This window comes from Photinus pyralis, unplaced genomic scaffold (assembly GCF_008802855.1).
Source record: "Photinus pyralis isolate 1611_PpyrPB1 unplaced genomic scaffold, Ppyr1.3 Ppyr1.4_LG5, whole genome shotgun sequence".
NCBI lineage: Eukaryota > Metazoa > Arthropoda > Insecta > Coleoptera > Lampyridae > Photinus > Photinus pyralis.
Window position 1 is genome coordinate 45,304,723 of NW_022170596.1, and position 12,874 is coordinate 45,317,596.

The 12,874-nt window shown below is 34.2% G+C and overlaps 1 protein-coding gene across 2 annotated transcripts in view; it reads left to right on the forward strand.

The window, feature by feature from the left end:
• The window catches only part of LOC116171207 (RNA binding protein fox-1 homolog 3-like), a 44,337-nt gene extending 36,344 nt beyond the window's left edge, over positions 1–7,993 (forward strand). For both annotated transcript variants that reach the window (XM_031487917.1, XM_031487916.1), the window contains exons 2-3: positions 6,717–7,154; positions 7,208–7,993. In XM_031487917.1, coding sequence (XP_031343777.1) covers positions 6,720–7,154; positions 7,208–7,306 — 534 coding nt within the window. In that variant the 5' untranslated portion in view covers positions 6,717–6,719 and the 3' untranslated portion in view covers positions 7,307–7,993. The remainder of the gene's footprint in view (positions 1–6,716; positions 7,155–7,207) is intronic.
• Positions 7,994–12,874: the final 4,881 nt, after the last annotated feature.

Genomic DNA, 12,874 nt, shown 5'->3' on the forward strand with positions numbered 1-12,874 from the left:
CTCATGATATTAATAAAACAGGACAAGTGCTAAAAGCTGTTTCTTTAAAATCGATGAACTAGGTATCATAATCATCCGATTTCAATATCAAAAACTGCTGGGTTTTCTAACAGTTCAGTGTTCAAATTCTACTGTGGTATGTTTTTCATAACTTCAACTTTAGTACAAATCAATTGCAGACTACACGTTAAACTACAATCACTATACACTTTCATTAATCATTAATAGATACGAAAAATGGCATCGCACTTAAGTGCCACATTGTTACGTGCATAGTGTGGAATTCCTTTCTGCGGACAATATGGAATAATTATTCCACGTTCTCTTTTTTATTGCGTAACTTTTGACCAACAAGCAAGGAATTCTTGGCAAGTCATTTTATGTAGCTATATTATAACAACCTCTTTTATCAAATTATTAAATCAATGAGCAGCGAATTTAGGTTTGCCTTTTTCGTACCGAAACGTTGTTAATAAGAACTGTGCGTAGACGAGTTCGTTTTAACATTGAAAGAGACGATAGTTCTGATGTATTCTGTTTTTATTCGATATTTACTGCGGCCACAAGTGTTGTAATGTTATAAATAAATATGAGGGTGTATTGCTGTGAATAAAATTAAATTACACAGCAACGGCACTATTGAAGACAGACGAAATTCGGACACGGCCTTTTTTGTAAAAGACTAATTAGAAATAAATTAATCGGCACGAAACTTTCATGCCTATAATTATTAGTAAATTTTGATTGATGATTAGCAGAGCGGTCGATGCTGATAGTATCTAATGGTGTGTCACGAAATGCACAGAATATTTTCACATTTGGGGGTTACTGTTTACGGCTTTCGAACGAGCAATGCAACTATGTATTCGTGTATTTTTAAAGCGAGTTATTTATAAAAATTACCAAAATTAAAGAAAATTTTTAGAAATAGTTGGCATCACATTAAAGCGTTTCCGGCGGAAGTATTGCGTTCCGTCACTTTAGGTATTAACAATTAGATTACCAACATGTGTTTCAATTGAATAAATAATTGGTACAAATTGTCGCATGACATCACCGGTCTACGTTACGGATTAAAATGTCTCACAAAAAAACGGCAATATCTTTGCGCGTTATCAAACTTTGGCGGGGCCGTTCATTAAACTCGCTCGACCAAATGTTTTCGTTGAATTAGATCAATTGGCTCAAATTAACAGAAATTAAGATAATTAACGTTATTATACCACGATTAGATCATGAGAACTAAAAATGTTGCCTTTGTATTAATTACAAGCGAAATGTTAAAAAAACTAAATGCGCGATGCCATTTAGAATAATAATATCGTTCCGTTTTTGTTCGCTGCAGATGAAAGCGCTTTTAATTAATTTCACATGTGCAGAACCGATCCGGCGTGCGGAAAACATTCGTTATTCTCGCTGAAAATGTACTGTACAGTTGGGAGTTCCATTTGCGTTGCTCATTACAGTTTTACTCAGACAAATAAGTACCTCACTTATTTGTCTTTAATAATTTATTATTATGACCGTAGCTAGACACGCTACTTCATTTTTTTATGTAGGCAGTTTTCCATCTGCTTAAATATTTTACAGTCACTCAAATATACGTAATTCCAGGTTGTACGTTGGTGAAATTGAATTTTTATATTATTGAGTAAATATAAAATGTATTTTACAACCATTCATTCCATTTTTCTCCACTATATCCATCTCCAGGCATCGTACTTTTTAGTGCTTCATATTAGGTGACTTATCAGCGCTCAAAGTCGTTTCCAAAATACACTGTGTCCGAGAAAAGGAGGGTCACTATGGGCATTAATGAAAGGGTAACAGATACTTGGTTAAATGGGAGAAAGATTGCAAGGTGTAAGAAAATAGCCTTTAGAAATCCCTAATAATTGTTTTGGTTTTTAAAATATTTTGAAAAAATCGGTGTTTTCGATTTTACGAACTATTTTTTGTTCTGTTAATATTTTAATTCGACGTTTCGTTTTTGCGGAACCATCATCAACTTCTTTTTTTTAAATACACCCCTGATATTTCGATATCAATGATGTTATGGTTTAATTGCAGTTTAGCGTTTTTTCGGGCTTAATTACGAAAATTTCTATTACGGACCTGTGAAAAAATTTGTTTAAAAATAGACAATTAGCGGTTTATATCATCTGCGTATTTAATAGTAATACAATCAGTGAATTGATAAAACAATTTAATAGAAAAAACAAAATTAAAATCAACAAATACAAATTGTGCACAACCCTTGTGCAGGCAAAGCGCATTTTTTTTAAACACCCCTACGAAATTTCTTCCATAAATAAGAAAGTTGGCACTGCACATCCTACACAAAACCAAATTTGGAAAATGGCGCTACATTTTCTTTTATTCCAAGTGGCTATGTATCAAATTTCATTTGAATGCCTCCATAAATAAGAAAGTTGGCACTGCGCATGCGCAAAACCAAATTTTGATCCTGGCGTTAAATTTGGTTTTATTCCAAATTGCTATGTATCAATTTCATTTAAATCCCTCCATAAATAAGAAAGTTGGCACTGCGCATGCGCAAAACCAAATTAGGAAAATGGCGCTACATTTGCTTTTATTCCAAGTGACTATGTATGAAATTTCATTTAAATCCCTCCATAAATAAGACAGTTGGAATTGCGCATGCGCAAACCGAAATTTTGAAACTGGCGTTAAATTTGGTTTTATTCCAAGTTGCTATGTATCAAATTTCATTTAAATCCCACCATATATAAGAAAGTTGGCACTGCGCATGCGCAAAACCAAGTTTTGAAACTGGCGTTTGATTTGCATTTATTCCAAGTGGCTATGTATCAAATTTCATTTAAATCTCTCCGAAATTTTGAAACTGGCGTTAAATCGCCCTTTGTAGGTACTTTCCTTTGACAATTCACTGTTACGATATAAGGAATTATAACTGATCACGACAAGGGATCGAGAAGGAAGACTATGGTTAGTATAAATTAATTCCTTTCGTTGAGACCTTTCATTAGAGTACCATGAAGGATAAAACTAGTTCCACCCACCTTTGATAAGAGGACAGAAAGAAGGGCAGTAGTTTGTAGAAAACTGTTTCTTTCGTTGAGACCTTTAATTAGAATACAATGAGAGATTTTTAACCCCTTTTTTTTCAATTTTAGAATGTGCCCAACTTCGAATTTTGTGTCGAATATATAACTAAGCTAAAATATAAAAAAAAAGTCCGAACATTTCCAGTTTTTTGGGCCTCCTGATAGGTCGCAGTAGTACTCATCGCATCGAACAACATACCACATTTACCATTTACCAACATTTTTTTCAAGTTCCAACCTCCATACTGACTGGACTAAATCTCTCCTCGTACACATCCTGCATCTGCTAGAAGAAAAATTCAAATATTGACTTACATTTTTTTTCAATTTGAGAAACTCGGTGACCTCGATTAACTACCGAAGTTTCCAAAAAAAATGTATTACACAAATTTTGATCAACACATGAAATAAATCTTGGACACCTATAGAATAAAAATTCGAAGGATTCGAATAAAAACACAATTAATTGATTGACAATAACAACAAATTCGGGAACACATGAAACAATTAGAACAAAATCCCTGAAAGAAAGAAAAGCTTACAAAGTTTTTGGGGACATAATACCCCGCACGCAGGCGGTCGATAATTTAAAAAAATGACACAGTAGGTATATGACCCATTTCCGCCGGTTTTTGGCCCAGTTGTAGGCTTAAAGCATACAATTTGAAATATATTCCTTGAGCAATAGTGAGAACAGTATCATTTTACTCATCGTCAAGATGCAGGGTGCAAGAATTAAAAGAAAACAATTTAATTTGAAGACAAACCGTTGTTGATACTATGTTCGAGCGGTTTGGCAGCTTCAATAAGATTTTCTACTCGGATCAAGCCTATTTCTATTTAAGTGGGCCATGTCAACAAACAAAATTGATTCGGGATTAGACAAAACCTTAAATTAAAACACCAAATACCTTTGCATTCTTCAGTCACTGTTTGGGCGGCATTGTCAGCAAAGACCCGTAGTCATTCAGTCACACGTTTATTTGTTTTAAGAAGTTATTTTGGTTGCATAAAATTAGGCGTCCTTCAGAAGAGTTTTTGTCATTTAAAAGTAGACATAAGGAGATACAATGCATGTAAATCCCTATGTCTACTTCTTAATAAATAGCGCACTGTATAGATGTTTCGAGTACTGTTATCGGTGTCAATTATGGCGATTCTCTCCACTACGAATTTTGGAATAACTTATACAGTGTGATTGATTTTGCGTGTCCAAGCGTATATTTATTTTATTATTGGAGATAGGAAAAAAAATTGTAAGAAGCAAAAATACTCTGCAGTAGAATCTTGATAATCCGACACGTATGGGACCACGCAACCGCCGGATGATCAAATAATCCGGATTATCGAGAGTAATAGAAAAAAATGGTTACAATTTATACAAACAAAATACAAAATATACACAAATACGTAATTTTACACACTAGAAAAAGTAATGATTATTTTGTTTGTTTCTTTGCTATATATATTTTATCAAAAATGGTATTTCTAGTTGCTCCAGAGACCCCGGTTTACCGAACGTGCCGGACTAACGAACGGCCGGATTATCAAGATTGCACTGTACTTTCAATGACTGATAATGCTACATTATTTGAAAAAACAAGTGATATTAAAACAAAAGAGCATCGGAAAACAAATACATTTTTTTTATTATACCTGAATCACAATCTCCGTTTAAAACACTCAAATGCGTGCGAAAAAAGGCCTTTAAAACACACGTGCTTTAAAGTTGCTAAGTAACGACACTTCAAGTATGACTTTTGAAACTGTCATCTGGGTGAAATAAAAAATCTTCCTAAGTCGCTTTCTGTAAATGCAGAACATTTCTTTGGCTTGTACCTATCCTTTGGTTGAAGCTTTTACAAATGCGCGTAATTTAGGGTATGCTTCCAAATCTGTTTCACTTTTTAGTCCCAGCAATAAGTGAAGTTTTGAATAAATGCACCAAAAGATAGAAGATTTAAATACCTTTGACATTTCCTTCATATATGCCAGCATTATCGATGCATTTAAGACTTTATTCGTAAGTAACTTCCTATTCATCCATGGAAACAACTTTTCATATGCTTGATAATAGGCTTTACTGGATTGAGATTTTACACCTACCAACGTTTGTTTAGATTTTACACCAAGCGATTTAATGGACGGTGTATTATCTGTTTCAACGGAAATCGTTTTATTCACAAAGACAACAATTTTTATAAGCAAACGTCAAGTGACATTTCCATGGCAATCGTGAAATTACGAACACCCAGCCCACTTAATTAGACATGTATTCGAGTATAACGTCAATATGATTTCATTGAATTTCCTATTTTTAAATTATACTGCAGGTATAATAAAAAATACTATAAGATACACGTGTATAATTGGTCTTTAAAGCACTTGCAACGTTAAAGGCACTCCGCTTTGCGTCGTGCCCTTAAACTCGTTGCGCGTGCTTTAAAGACTTGATTATACACTTGTATCTTAATATACTATTTAAATAGAACGGTTACTTTCTGTACTATTCTTAAAGAGCTTGAAATTTTCTTTAGAATGATATCACATATGTTATAATTAGAAATTAAAGCTACAGTAATATGTTTAGAACCAATCGCAGTAGCTGTGGAAATTTAAATAAAAACATAAAATTTACAACAGGAAGCCAAGAAAATAAACTATTATAACTTAAGACAATTTTAAATACATTGCATCAAATAGAAACTCGTAACATTTTTTTCATCATTTGTGTAATTATTATTTTGTTGCATTGTGGATCTTATAAGTTCACTAACACTAACATGATAAGTGAAAAACTCAAGTTTGCTTTTGTTTAAATTTTCACAGTTACTGCAATCGGTCTTAAATACATTACTGTAGCTTTAATTGCTAGAGTAATTATAACCTATTTAGTATCATTGTAAAGAGAATTTCAAGCTCGTTGAATATTGCAGAAAAAAGTAACCGTTCTACTAAAAAAATTATTTTGTTTTCTGATGCTCTTTTGTTGTTATATCATCTGTTTTTTTTGAATATGTAGTTTTATCAGAATTTGAAAGTAGAGTATTTTTGTTTTTGCACTTTTTTTCTATCTCCAATAATAAAAGAACTATACGCTTGGACACGCAAAATCAATCTCACTGTATAATTTCCTTGTTAACCCAACATAAATTTCATTGTTTCTTAAATGAAACAAAATCTCAGATGCTGAAAGCGTTTCTGAATAGGAATTAATTATGCACTCTCAAAAAGGTGTTATTTGCATATTTGGAACATTGCATATTTAATGTCGGGGAAGGTATTAATACCATCATATTGTTAAGTACTTTTTGTTTTACTTAAAGTAGATAATCGTTTTAAGCGCTGTACCGTTGGCCAATTTACATGCAAATGGGATTATTGTAATTTTCACCATCGCTCTGCTTTTGTTATTGATATTTTCTGGGACAGATTGATTTCTCTATTTCTGCAAGCAATTTGTCGTACATAAAATTACGCAATTATTGTATTTAAATTCAGTTACTCTCCAATTAACATATGCGCTAGATCATGTCATGCGAATAGCAAATATGTTACATAAATTGGTGTAGTAATGGTCTTATAGTGTTTTGCACGCTCACTGATTAAATACTTATTTGGTTACAGCACATGGTGCAGACAGGTATGAGCACGCCGTTCGGAGCGGCGGCTCCCGCCGGTTTTCCTACCCAGAACGGGGAAGTCAAAACGGAGGTTAAAGAAGTTCCTTTATTACCACCTCCCACAGCGGCAACGACGGGTCCACCCTTCAGTCCGCCACCGCCACAACCATCCGGAAGTGAGCAACCACCACCAGTAGCAATAGTTAGTAGTCCTGCAAGAGGTGCGGCCGCCTCGTCCTTTCCATGCGAACAATCTCAGCCGCTTACAAAAGTAGAGGTAGTCGAAGGAGCGATCGTACCACCGGCTACAGTAGGAACGCCCGAAGCTACACCCGTAGGCACAACCACAGTCACAGATCCCGCGAAAAATCAACCAAAGCGACTGCATGTATCCAACATTCCCTTCAGGTTTAGAGACCCAGATTTAAGAGCAATGTTTGGAGTAAGTATCCCCGTCGATTGCGCGCACATGAGTAAAACTCGCCCATTTTTCAGCAATTCGGTCCTATACTTGACGTAGAAATTATTTTTAACGAACGAGGATCTAAGGTATGCATAAATTTATATTTCCAATTATTACAAATTTACTTATAAATGAACACTTCCAATTTTTGAGCTTTGTTGCTATTGGGAAAAAAAATCAATGAACCTCTTTTAAAATTCACATTTTTTATTCATTAGGGACACTATAACGATTTTCTATTGTTTGCTATTAAACTTAATATTAATGGACGTAATCCTGAGGTTATTTCACCTTCATTTTCTGAACACCTGTCATAGTGCGAGAACATTTTTACCTGTAAACACTTTATTAATCGTTAGTCGGGAACGAAATGTGAATCAAAACAGTTTTTCAGTGGTTCATTGTCAAGACTATGGTTCAAATATTGAATTCTCTGCCAACTCGAGTAACATTTTCGAAAATTAGTGCTTTTGTATATTTTTATGCCTTGAACTATGAAATCGTGAAGTGGAACAGCACAATTAATCATGTTCTGGATGCAATTAATTTTTGATTGGTTGTAACTTTGCTCTTCAAGTAATGACTTCAATTCATACCATCTACCGACAGGAAGAGCTGTAATAATTAAATATTGTAATACAGTTGGCATTGGTAATGTAATTGCAACATGCACGGAAATGGAATGATATTGATGTGGATGAACAACTAGGGGTAAGGTATTTTTTTCACAAAAATCGAGAAGAAATTTATGAAAGCCCATGCAACAGAAAGAAAAAAAGACAGATGTACATATATCCACTAAGAATGGAGAAAATTTCACAGTTGCAGACTTAGCAGGAGAATGAAATCGTTGAAACGAGGGCGCCACTAACATCTACTTTTTTTCAAAAATAACAATAAGGACGCTCGCTTCTACAAGATTCTTAGAGGGTATTCCGCACTTAATTATGCCATGGTAGTGGAATCCTGACTTGTTCTCAACATAGGCCCAAATAAATCAAAATTTATTCAAACATTCTATCTTCCATCAAATCCTGTATCATTGGAATGCCGTGAATGATTTAATAAACCCCTAAAGCGGATCTAAAAAATCGGCAGAGCTTCTCGGTTTGACCCTACGGGGGTCATTGGATTTGACCCATTTTCAATAGGCTTGTTAGATGTGGCATATAGGTCAACTATGCAAAGTTTGAATCGGTGCAAGCATTTGCCAGCTATCGTGTTCACGGACAGACGGACCCCATCGACCCCCCTATAAAGCTTGCATTGCTTTGCTCTGCCGCTTAAAAACTGTAAAACAAAATCCAGGGAGACGGACTTGTGGATTAAAAAAATTCGAAAAAAAAGGTAATGGTAAGTCATGGACTAGAAATGGAAAAGAAAAATAGGAAACAATAAATACTGTAATTAAAGAAACTACTAAAGTAAGGTTTGTTGGTTTCTTTTTTTGAATTCATGACGCAAAAAGTCTACACTTTGTTAATTGAGTCACAGTGACAATTGTTTTGGGTTTCCATGTTTCCCATTCTGATTAATGAAGGTGGAACAATCTTTAAAATTTGTTTACTGTGGTGGGTGGTACAATTTAATTAATTCGAAAATCTTGGAAGATTTTACATTATACTTCCCCAAATTCATTAATAATTAGCAATTTAAATTGCTAATTATTAATATTATTAGTATAGCGTTTGTTATGAATGTTTTATGTTATGAGAGTGCCAACACTCTGAAAATAGACCTATGGAAACATCTGAAAAATCTACGAAATTTGTGAGGTAGTACTATGGTTTGCCTATGGCCTTGGTCTGTTGATATATTACATCAGATCGCAAAAAAAAAAGGTTTTAAACAAATGCATGTGCTGACAAAACACTTTCATTCATTTTTGTATGGTTTCCAAGTCGGGTGTGCTAGAATTTATTTCCTATATCTTCTGTCTGTATAATGGAGTAGTCTAATCGAAAAATCTATAAGTAAGTGATGAATTTATTAATTAAAAATCAATTGATTCAGATTTAAAAGAAGAGTGTGTTGTGCACTAACCTAATCTACAGTGGCTCAGTGTAACCTAATCATATTGACTAATCACAGGAAGCAATTTGAAGTAGTATAGCCCAAACCCATACCCGTTTGGTTGGTACGTCTCTAATGTAAGTGTTATTGACCGCCAGGTAGGGATCTGCTTGTGGTGCTATGTCTAATGTATTCTGCTTCTTATTCTTAGAAACTGAGTACTTAACTAAATGAGATACAAGACTTGGATTCTAATTTAGCTGACTCGATCCGGTCTATTGACCGCATTACGATTACTCTGGAGTGACGTAAATAAATGAATTTGTCATGACTATTTGTAGACTCCTCAGGTTGTGCTGTGCAAATTGCATTCGCTTACAAAGAATTGATGTGCAGACACGTGTTCTCTCCTGGCTCATTGTATTGTAGGTATACAGGATGATTTCTGTAGGCCGTTCGTTAGAAGTTTTTAAACTAGCAGTTGAAATAGAAACCTAAAAATTTGGTTGACAGCCATAATCTCGACCATTGCGAATTGAAATAAAATAATTTCAAGATGGAGTCGCTTTCGTAAATACCGGAAGTGTCTTTGTTTTTAATAGAAATTTTCTATATTTTTTTTCTAAATATTCTATTTTGTTCTGAATTCAACACAATTAAGATTTAAGTATCCATCTGTTATAGTTTTTCACATGTGTCAATTTTACTCTAAAAATTTAAAGATCAAGGGTCCATTCAAAAATTCGTATCTTTTAAACCGTTCAACACGAATGCGTGCTCTTTTTTATAACCAAATCCTAAAGTCTAATGGATTTTTTTAGTGGCCTTTTGAGTTCCCTGAAAAGGCTACCAGGGCTGCTGCCATTTTTCAAAGGTTTCAATAAAAAATGTCAAAAACTTCAGCTTTTCAAATCGCAATTTCTAATGCCAGAAATAATGTAGATTTAAATTTGAGGGACACTTATTTTTTATTAGGTGTAGTAGACTTTGAAAGCTTTTATTTGGTATGTATTTCGAATCAAATGTCAAACAGTTTTATCTTAGTGTTCAAATTAATTCATCCAATTTTCAATATGCATCATTGCCTAGCGTCAGAAATAGTAGTTGCAATTTGAAAAATTGAAGATTTTGACATTTTTTGATTGCTAACTTTAAAAAATCGCAGCAGCCCTGGAAAATTTTTCAGAACTTTCGGCGGTTACCAAAAAAATTCCTTAGACTGTAAAGATTCGATTATGGAAAAGATCACTCCCTTATCTTGGGCGGTTTAGGGCGGGATATGTCAAAAACTATGACATAGGTACTTAAATTTGAATTGCGTTTGAATTCAAAATAAAATAGAGCATTTAGAAGAAATTGAAAATGGTTTGTTTCTATTTTAAAAAACCAAAACCGGTATTTACGGAAGCGGCGCCATCTTGAAATTATTTTATTTCAATTCGCAATGGTCGATAATGGCTGTCAACCAAATTTTTAAGTTTCTATTTCAACTGCTAGTTTAAAAACTTCTAACGTGAATCTCCCTGTATACTGTGTGGATGAAGCAGAAACAGTGGAATACATCTTGTTCTTATTTGAGGCACTATGGGATGGGAGATGCCAGTATACTATGTTATAACTTATAAATTAAAATCGAAAAGCTTTATCGCGTATTTTATGCCTCTTATTCCACTTTGAAACTAATTCCCAAAAAGGGAAGTTTTCAATTTCTGAAGTAGCAAGGCCACGCAACTCATGGAGGGTTTTTTTCCCAATAGATCCCATAGACTCAAATCAAGGTCTCGATGATAAGAGGGGTTCTGCAGAATCCACAATGTAACATCGTTTGCATCCAAACTATTTGCCGAATTTCTCAGCTTCTATGAGTCCTAGTGATGACCAAACTATGACCTTTCTTGTTATTGAAAATTCAAAACATTTTCCCAAAAAAATTTTGGTTGGAGAATAATTTGATGGGGTTTGCTTTAGTACAGGAGACTTAACGACCAAGTGGTATATCCTCTGCACTCGCGCGATTAACTGGAGCGTTTTGTCTGTCCATCTGCCGTTCCTTGAACCGAAAGACGTCTCGGAAATATGATGAAAAATCAGGGGAGTAGGTTGCTTTAGAAACCTAAAATGTTCCGAAACGTGTTTGATTGCTCTGTAAAGTATTGAATGGTCGGAAAATTTCCTGTAGTTTTCTGATAAGAGTTTAAAAGGTCTTCATTTTCGAGTTTTCTAATGCTTTCCACCAGGAGCTCTTTAAATATCTGTAGAGTTTTTGAGATACCAGTAGAGGGTGATTAGAGTCACTCTGAAACGGTAGTGCGAGAAAAATGATTACAAGGTTAAATTAGTAATAATTAATTGTGAGCGTTCCAACTTAAATTTGATTACATCATTTCTTTACCTACAATTAATTATTAATGAATTTATAATCTTAAATAGATGGATTTTATAATGGATAATCATTATCATCACTTACTTGTACTTAAACTTATTATATTTATCACACAAGGCGCCAACGCAAGTATTATCACTACCACTTAAACACAGTTAAATTTGCTTATATCTCCAACAAAAACTTTCTAGAAAAATCACGGATCATTCTCGAATAAAGACATTATATTTTTTATTGACTTGATGGCACCCCGATGTCGCTCTAGATTTTCTAGAATATTCGTTACAATAAAAAGTATCGTTTTTAGGGGAATTTTTTTCGAAAAATTATGAAAATGCCATGGTTTTGTTCATCCGTCAGTTTCTCGTGTACCCAATAACGAAAAGAGACAGCGATGTCAGACCTTCGCCAAATTGATTTCTACGAGTTCAAGAATGAGACGGGTTAAAAGTCCTATTTCCGACTGCGAGCCGAGTGTCAAAAAATTCTTCTGAACTTTCAGTGGAAAATTTCAAAATATGAACTCTTTATTCTTATAAAAGAAAAGTAGACACACATTCCAAAACAAGTTAAAAAAGTTATCGTAACCAATTTGCAAAAAACCTATTAGTAAAACCGCAATAGACGTTTTGCCAAATTTCCGTGTATTTTTTATGGGAAATTGTAACGTTCATTTTGGTAGTTTATGGATAACTCCGGTCATGTGCGCATGCGCGCCTCGCTCTCTCGGCAAGACCATCTTCATCCTCTACATCAGCAGCAACCTTTTAACCAAAATTATGAACACTAACGAATGCCATTTTGGGGCATTCAAATGTAGACCAAGGGTCAAAATGAAATAAATATTGGGCGCGATCTTCTATTAAAATTTCAGAAAAATTGGTCTACAAATAAAAAAGTCGAATTTGCGCATGCGCAATCTATTTTTGATACAGGGTGGTGACTTGCATAACGCATCATAGGGATTTCAATGTAAGATTCATAACATGCGATTATTGGCTCCCCAAATTATTTTAGAGCAAAAATGTATTAGTTTTTTGTAGAAAAATTTTTTTACGGCAATCAACTGTATTAGTTTTCACTTCTTTTCATATAAAGAAGGAAAATTGGAAAAATAAAACCCCCATCTTTTTCAATAATCTGCGAGAACAGACTGTCGGAAGAGCGTACTCACAAAGAGCGATTGAGACGTCTGCAAGATACATTTCCATTGGTGATGTCAAAAGAAACACTATTTCGGTTTAAAAAAATGCGCTTTATCTGCACAAGAGTTGTGCACAATTTATACTTGTTTGGTAATAAA